The 23,361-nt window shown below is 41.8% G+C and overlaps 1 protein-coding gene across 2 annotated transcripts in view; it reads left to right on the forward strand.

Annotated features, from left to right (window-relative positions):
- Positions 1–7,448: 7,448 nt before the first annotated feature.
- The window catches only part of SLC33A1 (solute carrier family 33 member 1), a 29,210-nt gene continuing 13,297 nt past the window's right edge, over positions 7,449–23,361 (forward strand). Inside the window, exons 1-3 of one of the 2 annotated variants that reach the window (XM_089508990.1) lie at positions 7,449–7,463; positions 15,377–16,385; positions 18,973–19,163. In XM_089508990.1, the coding sequence (XP_089365116.1) occupies positions 15,602–16,385; positions 18,973–19,163 (975 nt within the window). In that variant the 5' untranslated portion in view covers positions 7,449–7,463; positions 15,377–15,601. Of the gene's footprint in view, positions 7,464–14,460; positions 14,634–15,376; positions 16,386–18,972; positions 19,164–23,361 lie in introns of those variants that run through there. The other variant, XM_089508989.1, reaches the window with a different exon arrangement.

Below are 23,361 nucleotides of genomic sequence, written 5' to 3' on the forward strand. Positions count from 1 at the left end.
GAGAGAAAAATTAATAAAAGAAGGCCACAATTTGCAGTGGTTTAATTTTTTGCAATTAAAACAAAAACACATAGAGGACAACAAGAATTTGGGTATAGAGACAGAAAAAAATGAACTTGATAAAATATTTTGGCTACCAGACCAAAAAAAGATATCAAAATTTTACAATTTGTTTCTAAAGAGTGAACTAGAATAAGAAATTATAAAAGACTATATGTGGAAATGGCCTGAAGATTTTGGAATCAAAATTTTGTTAGAAGAATGGCAAAATGCCTGGGTTAAGACTAATAAATTTACAATAGCCCAGGATCTAAAAGAAAACCACCTCAAAGTAATGAACAGGTGGTATTACACACCTATAAAATTAAAATATATATATATAATTTACCAGAAAGTAAATGCTGGAGATGCAAAATAGAAAATGGAAGATTATTCCACATGTGGTGGAAATGCTCAAAGATCCAAAGTTTTTGGAAAGAAGTACATACTATAACCCAAGACATATTAAAGGCTAAATTCCCTATGAACCCAAAATTATATCTTTTAAATATGACCTCTGTATTAAAAGTGGATGAGGAAAAAAAAACACTGGCAGATATTACTATATATGGTCACTGCAGCTAGAATACTAATTGCCAAAAATTGGAAATTAGAAAAAATCCCAAATATTGAAGAGTGGATGCAAAAAATTAATGAATTTAGAGAATTAAATGGATTGTCGTGTGCTATAAAGAATGGAAATAAGTCTAAAAGAAAAGAAGAATGGCAAAAGATTCTTCAATATTGGGAGATAAAATAGCGAATAAACCAGGTTATGTTAAAAGATTAAGAATTTGAAAAAATAATTACAAGAAATATAATAAAAAAGCAAACGCAAACAAAATAGTAAAGGCATTTACTTCTGCTTGAGCTGTTCTAAGGAACTAAGAGAGCTGAGACTGTGGGAAAATACTGTGTTAAAACAAAACGCGCAAGCAAGGGAAAAGAAAGTAAAACAAAACAAAGCCTTTTTTCTTTCTTTTTTTAATATATGTTTATTTCATGACTAGAAGATAAGAAAGGATTCTTAACAAGTGATTATATGGGTTTTGAGAATGACAGTTATCTGTACTTAGTTTCTTTTCTCCAATTTCATGCATGTATATGATATCAGCATGTATAGTTCATTGAAGATAACACAAAAACAAGGTATGAGGGACAATTGTCATTCAATTTGTATTGTTCACAAATGCAGAACCAAAAGGAAGTCACAAAAAGGGTCATGAATTGGAATTCTGAAAGGAAGACGTCAAATTTGATTTCAAGAAGGACTGTAAATTTCTTTTCTGTGAAATTTTTTTTTTACAATACGACGTCTTTGAATGCAAGAAATATCTATCATTGATTTTAACTTATTGGATAAATAAAGACTATTAATACATAAAAAGGGCTTTATGTCTGTAGCAAAAGGAAGAAAAAAGAAATGGTATAGCCACTGCATGGAGAAGATGGCAAAATGATAGCAGGACAGAGAAAAGGCAAAACTACTCAACCCATTTTTTTCCTTCGGTCTTCTCTCAAAAGGAAAACAGTGCTCAAACTGGGGGAAATGGAGAGATGATGCAGTAGGGGAAAGCAACACAGAATAGGTAAAGAGGTAGTGCAGGAGTATCTGGCTACTCTAAATGAATTCCAAGTCTTCACTGCCAGATTAACTTCATTCAAGTGTATTAAAAGAACTGACAGAATTAATCGCAGAACCATTGGCAATAATCTTTGAGAATTCATGGACAACAGGAGAGATCCCAGCAGACTGGAGGAAGGCAAATGTCCCCATCTTCAAAGATGGGAAAAAAGAGAACCAACGTAGTTATTGCCCAATCAGCTGGACATCAATACCAGGAAAGATTCTAGAGCGGATCATTAGACAGTCTGTGAGCACTTAGAAAGTAATGCCGCGGTTGCTAAAAGTTAGTATGATTTCTCAAAAGAGGCATGCCAGACTAACATTTGTTTATATATAATGGAACTGCAAGTTTGGTAGGTGAAAGGAATGCTGTGATTAAATGTGAACACTCTAAAAGCTATTACTACACTAACGTAGGGCACCAAGTAGTCATGAAATGAATAGTTTCAAACTTCTATGGGGTAATAGCATATTCAATGACTTGATCAGCATTTGACAGTACAGAGAAATAATTATAAGGCTGGAAGAAAGTTTGGGAAAGAAACATTTATAACCAAGACTTGTTTGCTGACAATGTCAAGGCCTGCAGAGTGCTCAGGGTTTTGGAACAAAGGAGGCAAAAAGAGTTGTAGAGTTGGAAGGGACTGCATCTAATCTAATCCTTGACCAGTGAAGGAATCCAGAACAAATGCACTCCTGACAGGGAAGCATCCGATCTGTTTAAAGACCTTGATGAAGAAGAGTCTATCACTTTCCATGGCAATCCATTCCATGATTAATGACTGAAGCATAAATTAAAAATGCAAACAAGACTTATTAAATGTCATATAATGTTTATTTTAAATCTTTTGATAAACTTTGGACCCCCCACATTTTTGGCCTACAAAGCCCATCAGTCTCACACAGCACAACCCATGTTGGGAGACTCTGGAAGTTGTAGTCTAAAGGAGAAAGCTAGATTCCCCACCCCTGCTCTATAGTGACAAATAAATAAGTGAATGTTTTAGCAACTAGAGTTTTTATTGCTATGGAGTGTAGACTAACCATGCAGTTCCATAATCTACTCACTAGAGGATGCTGGTTGTATTTTTTTAAAGAAGCTAATGTAACACAGTTCTAGTAAATTAAATAAAAATTCCAACAAATAAAACAGTAAGACATCTTAAATCCTGTTTCCAGCTCTTGAATCCTGTTTAAGCAATTGTGCACACGATTTTGGATTTGGATTAGGTACCAGTCAATTTCTGGGCATGACTGAAGGTGATGACCTTTAAGGACTCAAATTTATTAGGATTTAAGCCCTAAACTTTTAAGTGTGTCTTCTTCCATATGTTTCTGTCCAATTAGCAAAACCTTCTTTGGAGTGTCTCTTCTAGGTTCTATATTCACTACTTTCCATTTTCCTTGGCCTTTGGCAGAGACCAATGTATCTTTCTCTTTGATTTTGTAGTCTCAGGAGTTTATCACATGGGAAAGATCCTGTGCAGAAACTGAATTTAAACTGTAAAAAAACCACAAAAGTGGTAGATTTTCAGATGATGTCAGGGGTTAACCTGAAAGTGGACAAAACCCGCAAAAGCAGGTTAATTTTCACATGATGTAAGGGTTAATGAGCATTAACGTGACATTAACGTGAATGGAAACTCGACAAAACCTGCTCCTTTTTACTTTCAGAAAATCCCTAACATAGAAAGAAGTAGGCTTTGTTGAGTTTCCGTTTGGGTTAATGTCACGTTATTGCTTATTAACCCCACCATGTCTGAAAACCAATCCCTTTTGCTGGGTTTTTCCAGATTTTTAAATCCCATTTCACTGTCCCATGTGATAAACTCCTCAGAGTTAATGGCAGTCAGAGCAGAATTCCTGGAAGAGAATTGGGAAAGAAAGCTCCTTGCAGCTGCACCTTTGCTGATGATTTCTGAAGCTGGGCTAATCTTCCTCTTGCCACGAGGCTCTTCCAGGGAAAGCTCACAAAATGGACCTTACAGTCGTCTAGCTAGTCGCAGAGACCAGAGTGTCTCTCCATGGATGTCACCACAAAATGAAGAAAGAGAAGGATAAAGCCACATACGTTTAGTTTTGGTAAGGTGAGCATGTAAAAAGGAGGGCAGAGGCGCTGTAATTTTAGCTGTTGTGCAGAACTGCAAACTTGTATGAGTTCTCTCACCTGCCTACAATAAACTGCCAGTTTGAATTCCTTTTTTCACATAAGTAGGAATCTAGCACAAAGTTTAGGAAGGTTACTTTTGGTAACCTTAGGCATCACTGAAACCTGGTAGGATGAGTCTCATGATTGGAATGTAGGAATAGAGGGGTATAACCTTTTCAAGAGAAATAGGCCAAACAGGAAAGGAGGAGGACTAGCCTTATATGTCAGGGACATTTACACCAGTGAAGAGATCCAGGACATCGATCCTGGAAGCCAGGTGGAGAGCATCTGGATAAAAATTAAAGGGGAGGGAAACAACAAGGATGTCCTTGTGGGAGTCTACTACAGACCCCCAAGTCAGACGGAGGAATTGGATGATGCCTTTCTAGAACAGATGACCACACACTCAGAAAGGAGAGATGTAGTAATGATGGGTGACTTCAACTATCCTGATATTTGCTGGAATTCAAACTCAGCCAAATCCTCAAGGTCTAGCAAATTCCTCACTTGTCTTGGAGACAGTTTCATTGTCCAAAAGGTGGAAGAGGCAACAAGGGGGGCAACTATTTTGGATCTGAAACTAACCAACAGGGATGACCTAGATAATGGAGTGCAAGGGGTGGGATCTTTAGGTGGAAGTGACCATGTTCTCCTGGAGTTTGTTATAAAATGGAAAGGAGAAGCCAGGCATAGTCAGACACGCCTTCTAGATTTTAGGAGAGAGGATTTTACTAAAGGAGTCCTGGTGGCGCAGTGGTTAAATGCCTGTACTGCAGCCATTCACTCAAAACCACAAGGTTGCGAGTTCAAGACCAGCAAAAGGGCCCAAGCTCGACTCAGGCTTGCATCCTTCTGAGGAGGTCGCTAAAATGAGTACCCAGACTGTTGGGGGCAAATTAGCTTACTTGCTAATTAGCTTACTTGCTGTTCACCGCTATGATCTTTGGAATAGCGGTATATAAATAAAACAAATTAATTATATTAAACTTAGAGAAATACTTGGGGTGATCTCATGGTCAGGAATACTAAAAGATAAGGGAGTTCAAGACAGATGGGATTTTCTCAAAAGGGAGATACTGAAGGCACAATTTCAAACAGTTCCAGTGAGGAAGAAAAATGGGAGGTGTCTCACGAAACCAGGATGAATGACTAAGGAACTTTCAACTGAGCTAAGTTTTAAATGGAACATGTATAAGAAATGGAAAAACGGGGAAATCACCAAAGAGGAATTCAAACAAATAACAAGCACATGTAGGGGTAAAGTCAGTAAAGCTAAAGCACAGAATGAACTCAGGCTTGATAGACAGGTTAAAAACAATAAAAAGGGCTTTTTTGGATATGTCCGCAGCAAAAGGAAGAAGAAGGAAACAGTAGGGCCACTGTGTGGAGAAGATGGCAAAATGCTAACAGAAGACAGAGAAAAGGCAGAATTACTCAACACCTTCTTTGCCTCAGTCTTCTCAGAAAAGGAAAAAGGTGCTCAACCTGAGGATAATGGAGCAGAGGACAGATTAGGGGAATTTCAGAACAGAATAAGTAAAGAGATAGTACAGGAATATCTTGTTAATCTAAATGAATATAAGTCTCCAGGACCAGATGAACTACATTCAAGGGTATTAAAAGAGCTGGCAAATGTAATATCAGAGCCATTGGCAATAATCTTTGAGAACTCCTGGAGAACAGGAGAAATCCTAGCAGAGTGGAGGAGGGCAAACGTTGTCCCCATCTTCAAAAAGGGGAAAAAGAGGATCCAAACAATTATCGTCCAGTTAGTCTGACATCAATACTAGGAAAGATTCTAGAGCAGATCATTAAAAAGAGAGTCTGTGAACATCTAGAAAGCAATGCCATAATCACAAAAAGTCAACATGGGTTTCAGAGAAAGAAGTCATGCCAGACAAATCTTATCCCTTTCTTTGATAAAATTTCCAGCTTGGTAGATGAAAGGAATGCTATGCATATAGTATATCTTGATTTCAGTAAGGCCTTTGACAAAATTCTCCATGACATTCTTGCAAACAAGTTTGTAAAATGTGGGTTAGATAAGGCAACTGTTACATGGATTTGTAACTGGTTGACTGACCGAAGGCAAAGGGTGCTCAACAATGGCTCCTTTTCATCCTTGAGAGAAGTGACCAGCGGGGTCCCACAGGGCTCTGTCCTGGGCCCAGTGCTATTCAACATCTTTATCAATGACTTGGATGACAGAATTGGGGGCATACTCATCAAATTTGCAGATGACACCAAATTAGGAGGAATAGCTAATACTCCATAGGACAGGATCAAAATTCAAGATGACCTGAATAGACTAGAAAGCTGGGCCAAAGCTAACAAAATGAAATTCAACACGGAGAAATGTAAGGTACTGCACTTAGGGCGGAAAAATGAAATGCACAGATATAGGATGGGTGACACCTGGCTGAATGAAACTACATGTGAAAGGGATCTGGGAGTCCAAGTAGACCACAAGCTGAACATGAGTCAACAGTGCAATGTGGCAGCTAACAAGGCCAATGCAATTTTAGGCTGCATCAATAGAAGTATAGTGTCTAGATCAAGAGAAGTAATAATGCCAGTGTATTCTGCTCTGGTCAGGCCCCACCTGGAATACTGTGTCCAGTTCTGGGCACCACAATTCAGAAAGGACATTGAGAAACTGGAGCGTGTCCAAAGGAGAGTGACTAAAATGGTGAAGGGTCTGGAAGCCATGCCCTATGGGGAACGACTTAGGGAGCTGGGGATGTTTAGCCTGGAGAAGAGAAGGTTAAGAGGTGATATGATAGCCCTGTTTAAATATTTGAAGGGATGTCATATTGAGGAGGGAGCACGCTTGTTTTCTGCTGCAATGGATGCAAGCTTTAGGAAAAGAGATTCCACCTCAACATTAGGAGGAAATTCCTGACAGTAAGGGCTGTTCAACAGTGGAACAAACTCCCTCGGAGTGCAGTGGAGTGTTACCGAGTTTGGTTTTATATAAATTTTGGGTGCCAAGCGATCAAAAATCATGACCCCTGACTGACCCCATCACAAGCCGCCATTACCCTAAAAGCGAGCCGACCACGTAGCCAGCCTGCTTTGCTGGACTTGGTCATAGGAAAAGGTAGATTTAAACTTAAGAAACCAGTTCTGGGAGTTGCCCTACAAGTTTCGCAGGGAGCCCAAAGAGAAGAGGACAAAGAAGTAGCCTCTCTCCTAATGAGCAAGTGATTGTCTTAAACAGCTCTGCCATCCAGATATTTGTCTTCCCCTGAAAGGTGTCAGACCTCTTCTTTGTGTAAGTTTCGGCTTAGACAAAAGATAGCCATCAAGATCTTTGTTCACCAGGCAGCCATAGCCTGAGGATATGTTTCACAGTATAAATAGGACCTAGATTTCTGCCCTCATTGGTCTTGTTGAGCTGAAGTTCCAAACCTCAAAACCTTGCTTGTAGAGCTGCTGCTCCAGGCTTGAGTTCCCCGAGCCTTGGGCTCCACTGAAATCACTTGAGCTAAGCCAATGCTCATTTCTCTCTCGGGCCTCTAAGTTAGCTTTGCCCACCGGAATTCAGCTCCTAGCCACCGCGGCCGCCACTTGCTTTCCCTGTTCTCCGCGGCCGTGTTTCACCATCCACCATCCCTCACATCCGTCATTTTGGAGAAGACTCCTAAGGTAATTATTCCAACGGTGCCTCTATCCTTTCTCCTTTACTCCCAAACTCTCCCCCTCCCCTGGCTCTAGTATTGAATGTGTGTGTGCGTGTATGATTCCTTTTGTTGTGTGGCTTTAATAAATGTTTATATTTTAATTGCAACTCATTGGCATTGGAGTCTCTGTCTCTTGGGGTTGGACTAGATGACCTCTGGTATACACATAGGGACCTGATCCGCTGCGTGTGTTGTTAGGACACGCCTCTCGTAATATTTGAGCTAATTAAATTCCCCTAATTTGATCCTTTCTAACAGGAGTCTCCTTCCTTAGAGGTCTTCAAACAGAGGCCATATGTCGGGGATGCTTTGATTTGGATTTCCTGCATGGCAGGGGGTTGGACTGGATGGCCCTTGTGGTCTCTTCCAACTCTACGATTCTATGTGGGATGTGGGATGTTTCTCTTCTTGCCTACAGAAGTGGAGAACTTCACATGCACCAAGTGCAAGTTGGTAGCACTCTTGGAGGAGAAAGTCCAGCAGCTGGAGTCCAGAGTAGCTACACTTCAGCAGATTAGGGAACAAGAGGATTTCCTGGACTCAATAGAACTAACCATCTTGGATGAGTACCACGCAGAGGAAGATGCTAGGGTGGAAGAGGTCACTTGCCAAACAGAGGAGGCAGACAGCTGGAGGAATGTCACAAAGAGAAGTAAGCCAAGAAGGAATTGTTCGGGGAGCTTGCAGCTAGAGAATCGATTCCAAGCTCTTTCCCTTATCAAGGAGGATGAAGAAGAGCAGCATGGACAGACTTCAGGGACGGAGCAGGGGAGCCTGAGAGTCCCACCCGAGGGAACAGTTGCTGCTAAGCCTCGGAGGAGGCGTGTGGTCGTAGTGGGGGACTCCTTGCTGAGGGGTACAGAAGCAGTTATTTGTAGGCCTGACAAGATGTCTCGAGAGGTGTGTTGTCTTCCAGGTACAAAGATCCGTGATGTGACAGAGAGGCTGACAAGACTGGTCAAGCCTACTGACCAATACCCCTTCCTTTTGGTCCACGTGGGAACTAATGATACTGCAAGACACAGCATTCAGAACATCAAAAGGGATTACGAGGCGCTTGGTAGGAAGCTGAAAGGAATGGATGTACAGGTTGTCATCTCGTCTCTTCTGCCAGTTGAAGGGCATGGTCCAGGAAGGGAGAGGAAAATAGCAGATGTGAACAACTGGCTTCGCAGATGGTGCCGCCGAGAAGGATTTGGATTCTTCGATCATGGGCTGCGGTTCCATGAGGAGGGACTTCTTGCAACAGACGGGTTGCATCTCACGCCAGTTGGAAGAAATGTTTTTGCCAACAGTCTCAAGAACTTGATCAGGAGAGCTTTAAACTGAGTTCTGAGGGGAAGGGAGACAATATTAAGGAAGGCGAAAGGGATGGCGAAAATAGTCAAACTGACACAGAGGAAACAAGGCAAACAGTGCAAGGACCCAACAGTGGGAGGCAAAAAAACTTGCACAGGCAGCAAGTAAAAGGGAACCATGGTCTGCGATGTCTCTACACTAATGCACAGAGCATGGGAAATAAGCAGGATGAACTCGAACTCCTAGTACAACAAAGCAAATATGATATAATAGGCATCACTGAAACCTGGTGGGATGAGTCTCATGATTGGAATGTGGAAATAGAGGGGTATAACCTTTTTAAGAGAAATAGGCCAAACAAGAAAGGAGGAGGAATAGCACTATATGTCAGAGATATTTACACCAGTGAAGAGATCCTGGACATCAATCATGGAAGCCAGGTGGAGAGCATCTGGATAAGAATCAAAGGGGAGGGAAACAACAAGGATGTTACAGTGGGAGTCTACTACAGACCCCCAAGTCAGACTGAGGAATTGGATGATGCCTTTCTAGAACAGATGACCACACACTCAGAAAGGAGAGATGTAGTAGTGATGGGCGACTTCAACTACCCTGATATTTGCTGGAAGTCAAACTCAGCAAAATCCTCAAGGTCTAGCAAATTCCTCACTTGCCTGGAAGACAATTTCATGGTCCAAAAGGTGGAAGAGGCAACAAGGGGGACAGCTATTTTAGATCTGATCCTAACCAACAAGGATGACTTGGTTAATGGGGTGCAAGTGGAGGGATCATTAGGTGGAAGTGACCATGTTCTCCTGGAGTTTGTAATACAGTGGAAAGGAGAAGCCAGGCAGAGTCAGACACGCATCCTAGACTTTAGGAGAGCGAATTTCAGTAAACTTAGAGAAGTATTGAGGGCGATTCCATGGTCAGAAATACTAAAAGATAAAGGAGTTCAGGATGGATGGGAGTTTCTCAAAAGAGAGATACTGAAGGCACAATTTCAAACAGTTCCAGTGAGAAAGAAAAACGGGAGGTGTCTCAAGAAACCAGGATGGATGACTAAGGAACTTTCAACCGAGCTAAGTTTGAAACGGAACATGTATAAGAAATGGAAAAAGGGGGAAATCACAAAAAAGGAATTCAAAGAAATAGCAGGCATGTGTAGGGGTAAAGTCAGAAAAGCTAAAGCGCAGAATGAACTCAGGCTTGCTAGAGAGGTTAAGAACAATAAAAAGGGCTTTTTTGGATATGTCCGCAGCAAAAGGAAGAAGAAGGAAACGGTAGGGTCACTGCGTGGAGAAGATGGCAAAATGCTAACAGAAGACAGAGAAAAGGCAGAATTACTCAACACCTTCTTTGCCTCAGTCTTCTCAGAAAAGGCAAAGGGTGCTCAACCTGAGGATAATGGAGCAGAGGACAGAATAGGGGAATTTCAGCACAGAATAAGTAAAGAGATAGTAGAGGAACACCTTATTAATCTAAATGAATTTAAGTCTCCGGGACCAGATGAACTCCATCCAAGGGTATTAAAAGAACTGGCAAATGTAATATCGGAGCCATTGGCAATCATCTTTGAAAACTCCTGGAGAACAGGAGAGATCCCAGCTGACTGGAGGAGGGCAAACGTTGTCCCCATCTTCAAAAAGGGGAAAAAAGAGGATCCCAACAATTATCGTCCAGTTAGTCTGACATCAATACCAGGAAAGATTCTGGAGCAGATCATTAAACAGAGAGTCTGTGAACATCTAGAAGGCAATGCCATAATCACAAAGAGTCAACATGGGTTTCAGAGAAACAAGTCATGCCAGACAAACCTAATCTCTTTCTTTGATAAAATTACCAGCTTGGTAGATGAAGGGAATGCTGTGGATATAGTATATCTTGATTTCAGTAAGGCCTTTGACAAGGTTTCCCATGACATTCTTGCAAACAAGCTTGTAAAATGTGGGCTAGACAAAGGAACTGTTAAATGGATCTGTAATTGGTTGACCGGCCGAACCCAAAGGGTGCTCAACAATGGCTCCTTTTCATCCTGGAGAGAAGTGACCAGTGGGGTCCCACAGGGCTCTGTCCTGGGCCCAGTGCTATTCAACATCTTTATCAATGACCTGGATGACAGAATTGGGAGCATACTTATCAAATTTGCAGATGACACCAAATTAGGAGGAATAGCTAATACCCCAGAGGACAGGATCAAGATTCAAAATGACCTGAATAGACTAGAAAGCTGGGCGAAAGCTAACAAAATGAAATTCAACACAGAGAAATGTAAGGTATTGCACTTAGGGCGGAAAAATAAAATGCACAGATATAGGATGGGTGACACCTGGCTGAATGAAACTACGTGTGAAAGGGATCTAGGAGTCCAAGTAGACCACAAGTTGAACATGAGTGAACAGTGTGATGCGGCAGCTAAAAAGGCCAATGCTATTTTAGGCTGCATCAATAGAAGTATAGTGTCTAGATCAAGAGAAGTAATAGTGCCACTGTATTCTGCTTTGGTCAGGCCCCACCTAGAATATTGTGTCCAGTTCTGGGCACCACAATTCAGAAAGGACATTGAGAAACTGGAGCGTGTCCAAAGGAGGGCAACAAAAATGGTGAAGGGTCTGGAAACCATGCCCTATGAGGAACGACTTAGGGAGCTGGGGATGTTTAGCCTGGAGAAAAGAAGGTTAAGAGGTGATATGATAGCCCTGTTTAAATATTTGAAAGGATGTCATATTGAGGAGGGAGCAAGCTTGTTCTCTGCTGCTCCAGAGAACAGGACCCGGAACAATGGATGCAAGCTACAGGAAAAGAGATTCCACCTGAACATTAGGAGGAACTTCCTGACAGTAAGGGCTGTTCGACAGTGGAATGCACTCCCTCGGAGGGTGATAGAGTCTCCTTCCTTGGAGGTCTTTAAACAGAGGCTGGATGGCCATCTGTCAGGGATGCTTTGAATTGGATTTCCTGCATGGCAGGGGGTTGGACTGGATGGCCCTAGTGGTCTCTTCCAACTCTATGATTCTATGATTCTATGATTCTATGTAATTGGCATGGACGCTGCACATTCCAGGAACTGTAGTCCATGACCATCAAAAGAAACATATCCCCAAGATCTGGTTCAGCAGCCCTATCCAGTTTTCCTTCCAGTTCCTGGAAACTTTAGCTATGCACCAAAACTTGATTCTCCAGATTAGAGTCTATTTCCAATCACAACAATCAGAGCCTTCAAGTATAAAATTTCATCTGCTATACCAGAGGGGCCTTGTAAAAGCAAGAACACTATGAACAGTTTGTAGTACCAAGCAGGGATTTAGCTTTAATCACACCAGACTGACTCACAAGGAGGGACATACTGGTGACTGCTCTAATCGTACTGTTACCCAGCGACAGAAATGAGTAGGAACTGCTGTTCCATGCATTACAACTGCAGTAAGTGCTCCCATGGTGCTGGAGAATTGGCAGCTGCCAAGACGGCTGACCCCTGGAGACCATCACCGTCTTTTGCTTCAGCATAGCAATCCAGCCTTCTGAACAGTTAATATTGCCCCTTCTTTTCTCGCAGGATTTCCAAGTCTACATGAAGAAATTCATCAGGACATGAGAGGCTTTCCCTTCCAATACACCCCCATGATGTTAAGGAACTACATCAGCTTTGACTGCCCTATCCAACTACAGTGATAGAATTCAAAGATATAGCCGTGTTAGTCTGTAAAATCAGTATGTGAAGAAATCTTGTAATTGAAAGAAAGAAGTTGGTAGCCTGAGCTTTTGTAGACTCCTCCTTTTCATCCTGGAGAGAAGTGACCAGTGGGGTCCCACAGGGCTCTGTCCTGGGCCCAGTGCTATTCAACATCTTTATCAATGACCTGGATGACAGAATTGGGAGCATACTTATCAAATTTGCAGATGACACCAAATTAGGAGGAATAGCTAATACCCCAGAGGACAGGATCAAGATTCAAAATGACCTGAATAGACTAGAAAGCTGGGCGAAAGCTAACAAAATGAAATTCAACACAGAGAAATGTAAGGTATTGCACTTAGGGCGGAAAAATAAAATGCACAGATATAGGATGGGTGACACCTGGCTGAATGAAACTACGTGTGAAAGGGATCTAGGAGTCCAAGTAGACCACAAGTTGAACATGAGTGAACAGTGTGATGCGGCAGCTAAAAAGGCCAATGCTTTTGAGGAATGCATCTGAGGAAGTAGGTTGGGGTCTAGGAAAGCTGAAGCTGCCAAGTTCTTTCTTTCAGTTAGTCTCAAAGGTGCTGTAAGATCTCTTTACATACTATCCAACTGCAGAACAGTTGATGCAATGTAAGTCAGTGTAAAAAATTATTTGGATTTTGTACACGTTTACAAACTTGATCCACATGTCCTTTGAACTATGCTCCACTACAAAACTCACCTATGCGTCTGAGGTTAAAGTTTATTTAAGCTCCCTTTCTCCCCCTCCTTCTTCTTCTTTGGATACATAACGGGAGAGCTCAGTTGATGCCTAGTAAATATTTTATAGGGTTAACTTAGTAACCCCCCCCCCCCAAACTGACTTTTAATGAAGTGTGCTTGTTGCAGTTTTATTACTAATATGTCTTTTTAAAAATGGTTTTAAATTATGGTTGTTTTTACATACAATTCCCCCCCCCCCCCCACTACTGTATTGTCAGGTTTTTAATTTTGTCGTTTTAACCTCATTGTATGCACAATGGGGCCCTTGTTAGGAGAAAGATGGAATATAAATTGAGCTAAATAAAACTAAAAGCTAAGCAGAATCAGTGGTCCCCAAACTGTGCTCTTTAAGGGAATTTTGTACTTCATCTCCCAGAATCCCAAACTATTTGGCCAAATTTAAAGTCCAAATTTCCTTTAAAGAGAACAGTGTGAGGACCACAGCTAGACTGTGGAAACTCTGGAAATAGTGCAATTTGGCACAGCTTTAAGGGCTGCAGCTCCATCCTATGGAATCGTGGGATTTGTAGTTTATACAAAGTCTTCTTTGCCAGAGTGATGCTAGAGCCGCCCAGAACTACAGATCTCAGGGTTCTGTAGGACGGAGCCATAGCAGTTAAAGGCTGCATCGGCACTGCAGCAGTGACCCAGTAAAGTGGGGTCCACTTTAACTGCCATAGTTCAATGCTATGGAATTCTGGGAATTATAGCTCTGTGAGACATTTAACCCACCGGTCTAGATGCACCTTGGCTGCATCCACACTGCAGAAATAATGCAGTTTGACACCATTTTAACTACCATGGCGCAATGCTGTGGGATTCTGGGAATGGTAGTTTGTTGAGCAAAGCTCTGGTGACACAAACATTCACAGAATCACACAGCATTGAGCCAGGGCAGCTAAAGTGGTGCCAAACCGGGTTATTTCTGCAGTGCAGAAGCAACTCATGACTCGCCCTCTCTAAACAGAACCTGTGCCTTGCCTTCCTCTCCCTAGCCTCGCTCTAATAGGCCGCTTCCTCCGTGACGTCAGGCGGCGCCTCGTCCAATGGGAAACAACCACGGCTCCTAGGCGCTTGGGTTGCCATGGCGGTACCAACTGCCTAGGTCTCTTGTTTTCGTCCGGAAGGTTTTAGGGAACGGACTCAAACTGATGCGGCAGAGTCCGACACTTAAAACCTTCCGGACGGAAACAAAAAAACCAGGGGCGGAGTTTATCTTTGGCCAAGGATTGAATTGGGGGAACTGAGGGGCCATTTGTGGCTGTGGGAGCAGCGAGGCAGACGCGGCTCTGTCTTTTCAGTCGCAGAGAAGGTTTGAGGGGAGAACCTTAACGCTCCAGGAGCTGGAAGAGACCGACCCCTTCGTCCTCTTTCTGAGTCCGTCCTGAGGTCTACATATACTGCTTCTTTTTAAATCATTTGGGAAACTTTGGGCCCTCTATATTTTTTGGCCTACAGAACCTATATATATATATATATATATATATATATGGCCTACTATATATATATATATATATATGGCTTACAATACCCATATATATATATATATATATATATATAAAAATGTGTGTGTATAAATGGGGGGTCTACAATATAAGGCGCAGTATAAGGTGTTGGTAATGCCCTTTAAAGCCCTACATGGCTTGAGTCTAACCTATTTATGGGATCGCCTCCTTCCCTATAATCCTCCCTGCGCACTCAGATCCTCTGGGAAGAATCTACTGCAACCTGTAAAGACCAGGTTAACTGCAACTACCCAGAGGACCTTTTCTTCAACAGCTCCCAGATTATGGAACGGTCATACCACCAGCTTGGACAGCTTTAAAAAGGCTGTCAAGACAGATCTCTTCCAGCAGGCCTTTCCTGGATGGCAGACTTGTCCACCAATTGAATTGAATCCACCATCTCTCTCAGAATTTTGTAGCCCTGCTCGCCCGTCCGATTATTTTAATGTATTATTTTAATGATTAATGCATTTAATAATGTTTTAGGGGAGGGAGGGATTAATTGGGGGTATTGAGTACTGTGTGTCTTTGTTTTAATTGTAAACCGCTTCAGTTGTCTCCTTGACAAAGAGGCAGGCTAAAAATAAAGCTTTTATTAATATTATTATTATTGAATACCCATTTCAGGTGACTGAGGGAGATTCAGCACATCTCTGGTGACCGTTTCAGATGAGCAGAACTGACACCTATGTGTACATCCCCTTCAGTCTGCCTTGGATAGAACTGGAAGCCTGCCTCCCTCTCTCCTGCCATCCTGTGGTGTTTTCCTGAGTGAAGGAGCTGCGGAAAAGGGTGGGAAAGGGTCTCCTCACCTCCTCTACGACGACGACAGCTCTGGACTTTGTGTGTGAGATGTCCCCTACCATTTCCTGTAAGGAAAGCAGCCGGCAACGCCGGCCTGGCAGCTACCAAAGCTCCCTAGATGTGATGAAAAGTGATGGCCCTCCTCCTCCCCTGGATTTCTACGAAGATGGTCGCACAGAGTCAGTGGCCGGGGGTGACAGGCAGCCGCTGCTGCTGGAAGAGCCTAACGTCAGGCCCACCGGGTCCCCTCAAGGTTACCGGGCAGAATTGGGCAGCATCCTACTCCTCCTGTTCCTCTACATCTTGCAGGGCATCCCTTTGGGGCTGGCTGGGAGCATCCCCCTCATTCTGCAGAGCAAGAATGTCAGCTACAAGGACCAGGCCTTCTTCAGCTTTGTCTTCTGGCCCTTCAGCTTGAAGCTCCTTTGGGCCCCCTTGGTGGACGCGGTCTACTTCAGGCGCTTCGGGCGTCGCAAGTCTTGGCTCGTGCCCACTCAGTACGTCTTAGGGTTTTTCATGATGTACCTGTCCAAGCAGGTGGGCTCTCTCCTTGGGGAAGAAGGCGAGGGCAAAAGCCCCGACGTGGTGGCCCTCACGGCGACCTTCTTCTTGTTTGAGTTTCTAGCAGCCACTCAGGATATAGCAGTAGATGGCTGGGCCTTGACTATGCTGTCCCGGGAGAATGTGGGCTACGCATCCACTTGTAACTCGGTGGGCCAGACAGCTGGCTACTTCCTGGGAAATGTCTTGTTTTTAGCCCTTGAATCGGCTTCTTTTTGCAACAAGTATTTGCGCTTTCAACCGCAACCCAGAGGAATTGTTACACTTTCAGGTATTGTTTGAACAAGTGAATAGAATGATGCAGATATTACCAAGAGCACCTTATAGCTTTCTTACAAGGTTATATAAATTTTAGGCTGAAAAATTATTTATCTAATTGTAAAGGGAGCCCTGGTGGTGTAGTGGTTAAATGCCTGTGCTGCAAGCCACAAGGTTGTGAGTTTGATCCCAGCAGGCTTCAAGGTTGACTCAGCTTTCTATACTTTCGTAGGTCAGTAAAATGGGTATCCAGCTTGTTGGGAGGCTACAGACTGTAAACCACTTAGGGCAGTGATCCCCAAACTGTGCTCTTTGAGGGATTTTAGACTTCATTCCCAGAATCCCAGACTGTTGGCCAACATGGCTGAGGCTTCTGGGAACTGAAGTGCAAAATCTCTTAAAGGGCAGTTTGGTGACCCCTGCCTTAGAGACTACTGATAAGTGCACTTATAAGCAGTATAGAAATGTACTTGCTATTGCTATACTGAGTTCATTGATAAGCGGTATAGAAATGTAGTTGTTATCACTAAAGGGGTTGGCTGTTGTTTTTTTTTAAACTTTTTCTAAAAATTGGGTTTTTTTTAAGTCTGACTATTATTACTACTTTCAAACCCTCTTGCTGGAACAACAATGGCTATTTGAATTTAAATGTTTTAACTTTAACAGTTTATTGGCAGTTGTTCGTTGTTAGTTGCTTCTTTTTAATAACTTTGTTTTATCATAGACAAGACCACAAGGGCCATCCAGTCCTATCCCCTGCCCTGCAGAAATACACAATCAAAGCACCCCTGACAGATGGCCATCCTGCCTCTGTTTAAAGACCTTCAAAGAAGGAGACTTCACCACACTCAAAGCAAGTGTATTCCACTATTGAACAGCTATTACTGTCAGGAAGCTCTTCCTACTATTGAGATGGAATCTCTTTTTCTGTAGTTTAAATCCATTGCTTCATGCCCTATTCTCTGGAGCAGCAGAAAACAAGCTTGCTCCAGCCTCAATATGACACCCCTTCCAATATTTAAACAAGGCTATCATGTCACCTCTTAACCGTCTCTTCTCCAGGCTAAACATACTCAATCTTAATATTTGGAGCATGTGACTCTCCCAAGGTCACCTGGTGGGTTTCATGGCTGACCAGGGAATCAAACGCTAGTCTCCAGAGTCGTAGTCCAACACTCAAACTATTATAGAATGCTGGCTCCACTTTTGCTATTTTTGAAGACCATGAATACACTTGTATAAAAGTACCAGATTAGCTCAGCTCAGGTCTTATCATGTCAGATCGGTCTGCTTCTTGTATATCTATGTCAGACCTGTGATACTTCTGCATTGTGAAGCCTAAGGGCTGTCAAACTGCAGCAAACAAAAGCCTGCTACAGGATCCTTTGCCCATGGGTCTGTTGGGGGTATGCATGTGTTCTGTTTTGCACAATATATAGTAGATTGGGTTATAAAACATGTGTTTTATACTACTGGAAGGAATTCTGCATCATAACATAACTATATTAACATCAGTAGTAAATACTATCACTTTACCTTCTATGATCATTTTAGTGGGCATTGAAACAAATCTTTCATGCCACTTCTGTCTTGAGAAGATTGGTTTCTGGCAGAAGAAAGTTTTATACATCAATCAGAAAAGAATAAATAGGCAATATAAATCAAGGACTTTTGGATGGCTGCTCTTACATCTTGCTTTGTGTACAATTACTTACATTAAAAATTATTAACTTGTTAACTACTTGGGGTGTCTGGAAGAGTTAGCATGATATAGTGGCTTTGGTATTGGACTAGGGTTCGAATCCCCACTCAGCTATCTATGAACTTGGGTAAGTCATGCACTCTCAGCCTCAAAGGAAGGCAGTGGTGAACTCTTTCTGAACAAATCTTGCCAAGTGACTGAGGCCTGTTACAGACAGCCAAAATAAAGCTGCTTCGAGTCACAGTGGAGGTATGGTGTTTCAATGATGCATGCGTCCTAAGAGTCCAGAAGCCACACCAAAGCCACGCTCCAGTCCTTAGGGCTGGAGCGTGGCTTTGGTACAACTTCTGGACTCTTAGGATGCATGCATCATTGAAACACCATACCTCCACTGTGACTCGAAGCAGCTTTATTTTGGCTGTCTGTAACAGGCCAAAGTTTCCCTTTTGTTGTTTGTTGCCTTCAAGTCATTTTCAACTGATGGCAACTCTAAAGTGACCCTATCATGGGGTTTTCTTGGCACTAAGGCTCAGAGAGTGTGACTACTCAGGCTACCAAGTGGGTTTCTGTGGATGATTGGGGAGTTGAACCCTGATCTCTCAAAGTCCTATTTCATCACTCAACCCACTACACCATGCTCATTTATCATGTTCACATTAGGGTTGCTATAAGTTAGAAAGGAGCTGAAAGCACAAAATAACAACAGCACCTAAATAAAAAGTTTGCTAGAAACAGAGTGCTTTAATGACAAGAAGTAAAAAAATTGTATAATGTATTAGTGAGTTCAAGCAGCTCAAAACTAGTCACAGTGTAAACTACCATAGTAAGTTGGTAGGATAAAGTGGCTAAGTAGAGAAAAAATTATTTAAATTGTAAGCAGAAGTGTTTGTCTTCACAGATTTTCTATTTTTCTGGGGTGCTGTTTTCTTAATAACTACCACCTTGGTTGCACTCTTGAAAAAAGAAGAAAAGAAAATTACTCCATCAAAAGAAGAAACAAAAGGCATCATGGATACATACAAGCTGCTTTTCTCAATAGTTAGAATGCCAGCAGTCCTAACTTTCTGTGCCATGATTTTAACAGCAAAAGTGAGTAAATTATTTGCAATTACTAGCTTGTCATTTTTATAAGTTACTATTTATCCATAGAAGTGCATGCCAATCCAATGAATTGCAATGACAGCAAATAAATGAGAAGGCTACTATGATTACTATGTCACTTACAAATGTGAATCTTTGCTTATTTCTTTCCCCATGTGAAAAGGAATAATTTCATTAATATTCTCGGTCCTGTGTGAGAATGGTTTCTGCAGTATTTATGAGGACTGATTGTATTGGGGAACGTCACTGGGGCACAATCACCATTGCTGTGTGATCTTAGAAAGTTAAACCAATAGCATGCTGCACCAATAGGATTTTAGCTTTTGCATAAGTGATGCACTTTTGTAGGAGCAGTAGGGCAAAAGCATTGTTCAGATTTTGCTTTGAATATGAGTACAGAAGTAGAACAATCATAACCTCTAGTACAATGTCTGGCAGAGCTTGTAAGTATGCAGATTTACATATTATATATACATAGTACAGTATACATAGCCAATAGCATGCATGTAGGTTTTGTATGCCCACCCAACCCTTGTCTATCCAAAGGTTTCTTAAAGGCAGGAAAAACTCTGCTTCAGATATGTAGAGTTGCTACCAGTCAGAGAGATAATAGTGGGCTAGTAAGACATCTTCCTCCTGGTAGCTTAAACAACATATGGACAATGTCTAAGCACACTATGATCTACAGCTTCTGTAATTTTGTCTTATAGAAATGCCATCAAGGTTGCTTAAGGCGATTGAATTGTTTGCTTGGGGCAAGAAGAAATACCAGCCCAGGTGATATAACAAGTCCCCACTTTATGGCAAAGCCTTGCCTCTGTTTCTGGTCTTGCTAGCCCTGTTAAACTCACCCAGCCAGATGGGATGTGCTCCCATTTCTCTGTGGTGGAAAGGAGAAAGAAAGACTCATGTATTATTTTTAGAAAATGCTACCCTTTTTGATTTCCAGATTAATACCTTGTAGAATGCAGTTTGAAGCAGGGAAAGAGCCATTCGCCTAGCATTTCACTGGCTGTGTTCCTGCAATCATACCTTGGTTGAATCAGTCAAGATAATACTTATACTTGCAACAGCAGATGAAAACCCTTCCCTCTTTTAATTGTGTGCTACAGTGAATCCTGGTTACCCATTGAACCATAGTTACCCATTAAGTCCGGTCTGGGAAAGCATGGTTAATAGGTTTGGACCAGGACAGGGTCTTAAAACAAACTATAATTTAAGATCCTAATTCATTCCTGGTTGCAACAGTTTCTGTAATGTAATAGAAGAGTGTGTGGTTGTTTAAATACTTTTGGTGTATTACAGTGTGCTAAGAAGGGAGAGGGCAGTGATGGTGTGAGAATGGCATACATGAGCAAAATAACTTAAGCATGGGTCGGCAATGGGCTGGATGAGGGGAAACAAACTCAAGTTGAATCCAGGGAAAACGGAGGTACTAGCGATAGGTTCCCCAAGTCCAGGGACAGAGATTTGTCAACCTGTCCTGGACGGCATCACACTTCCCCAAAAGGACAAAGTATGCAGTTTGGGGGTACTTTTTGGATCCATCTCTACAGTTATCATCTCAAGTAGATGCGATGGCCAAAAGTGCCTGGCATCAGCTTTGGCTGATACGCTAACTGCGTCCCTACCTGGACCGAAAGGACCTTGAAGCAGTGGTACTTGCACTGGTAACCTCTCGTTTAGATTTCTGTAATGCGCTCTACATGAGGCTACCTTTGTACTAAGTTCGGAAGCTTCAGTTGGTTCAAAATGCGGCTGCTAGATTGGTCACCAGAACACCTAGATCTGACCATATAACTGGCACAGTACAAAGTGTTGGTCATAACCTTTAAAGCCTATATGGCTTGGGCCCGACTTACTTGAGGGAACATCTCTCCCTACATAAACTGCCCTGCGCTCTCAGAATATCTGGGAAGAATCTTTTGGATTATCCAAATACCAGATTTTTGTCAACTTCCCACAAAGCATTTACTGTCATGGCCCCTAAACTGTGGAATGCTTTACCGGTAGAGATCTGACTGATTACTACTCTAGAAGCTTTTAAGAAAGTGATTAAAAAGGACCTTTTCCAGTGGGCTTATCCCCCTGATCTTTTATAAAACTGAAGGGACATCCCACTCTGAGTAAGTGAATGATATGTTGATACATGGATTTTAATGTGCTGTCTTGATTTTAAGATGTATTTTATATATGGAAATTGGTGTTCCATTTTTGTTGTTGTAAGCCTGCCTCTATCCGTAGGGAGTGGCGGGAAATATAAATAAACTTTTATTATTATTATTATTATTATTATTATTATTCAATTTATTAAGATAACTATTATCATTGGAGCCACTGTGAGTAACACAGTATTCATCTTGATGCTTTTCCTATTGAGTGGTGTAGTTTTTAAAATTAACAATTTGCAAGGATACATAAAAATGCTAGCAAAGATTGCTAATTTCTTCTAATTGTGAAACCAGCTGCTGGGTGCTGTTAGGGTTGTAGCCCAAACTATGTCACTAAGAAACAAGAATAAGGATACCAGTGTGCTCTAGAGAACCCCTAGATCCGCAGAAGTACAAAAATTATTAAGAGACTGTACTTGAGAGGCTCCTCCCTCCACAGTGAGGACTGAGCATATTTAATGGCTACAGAATCCAGGGTTTCAGAGGTAACATTAGAAAACTGGGCAGATGGAATAGGATATTTTTGAAGAAGCCGTAGCTGGGGTACTCCATACAATAATGTTCTGTTATAGGTCCCACTTGTTTAACATAAACGCCTTCATTTCAGATTGTTTCCCAGGCAATCTTTATGCAGTCTTGATAGTGCCGTAAGATCCACCTGGTAGTTCTATGTAACATCCTGTATCTGTCCTCATACATTATCAAATGTATTGTTTCTTGTCAAACATTTGGAATAGTTTGGGTCTTTCAGGAACTTGACATATGAGTATAAGAGACCAAGGCAAATTGTATGTAAGGACCTCTGCGGTCTGTAGAGTGTCAAACTGTATTTCTTAATTTATTTTTTTGTAAATAAACACAGTACTCAATATTTCTTAGGCTAAGCCATAATGGCTCATAGGATAGAATAGCCTTCTAATTGCCTAGGGTAAGTAGCTCTACAGACTTTCCACTTGGAACATGCTGCCTCCCTCCGTATAGATATCACTACAAAACATAGTTTGTACTAAGCACAGTTAAGAACTAATACGATGCTTTCAGCTTCCAAACATATAAGTCATGCCATAGTTTAAAGCTATTCGCTTACTTTCATATTCCAGGTATTATTTTGAAGTGTTTTAAACTTTTATCTTTTTAGTCTTATTTTATTCTTTTATATACAATCTGTTGTAATATTGTAATAATTTAATTCTGTTTTAATGTAACACTTTTCTGTGTTTTTAATTGTACTGTTTTTAATCTTGTAAGCTACACAGAGTCTCAGTTTTGGGGAAAGGGTGGGAAATAATAATAACAATGACAATACCATGTGTCTACACCCATTTTCATCAGCACACTTCTGTCTCCATGATTCAGCAGCTTCTTGAGGCAAAGGAGGAGTTGTAATTGTGTTTTGAGAATGACTTGTGGACTCAGTTATAAAACAGGCCATAGTCAGTATAAACAATAATTTCCAAACCAGCCTCAGTCCTTGGAATAATATCTTTAATAAATAATAATAAATAATAAAAATTTATTTATATACCGCCTTTCCAAAGATCAAGGCGGTTTAACAACATAGTTAAAAGCATCCACAATACAATACAATCAACAATAAAAACAGAATAAAACACAGTTACATTTCACCCCAAAAGATAAAAAATCTCAAGCCAGCTTCCAATGCTGTTGAGAGGGGAGGGGGGAGTACTTCAGGGGTCAGGGGTAAGCCTGCTGGAACAAGTATGTCTTCAACCCCTTCTTGAATTGGTCCAGCGAGGCGGCCGAGCGGAGCTCGCCGGGGAGCGAGTTCCAGAGCTTGGGGGCCGAGGTAGAAAAGTCCCTCTGGGTGGTGGTAGTATATCTAGCTTCTGGAACCCTTAACAATTGCTTCCCGGCTGACCTGAGTGTGCGAGGCGGATTGTATGGAGAGAGGCGGTCCTCCAAGTACCCTGGGCCCAAGTCATTTAGGGCTTTATAGGTAATAACCAACACCTTGTATTGCGCCTGGAAGCGAATAGGCAGCCAATGGAGGTCTT

The sequence above is a fragment of the Sceloporus occidentalis genome, unplaced genomic scaffold (genome assembly GCF_023333645.1).
Source record: "Sceloporus occidentalis isolate IW3139 unplaced genomic scaffold, rSceOcc1.0.p SCAF_2, whole genome shotgun sequence".
NCBI classification, from domain to species: domain Eukaryota; kingdom Metazoa; phylum Chordata; class Lepidosauria; order Squamata; family Phrynosomatidae; genus Sceloporus; species Sceloporus occidentalis.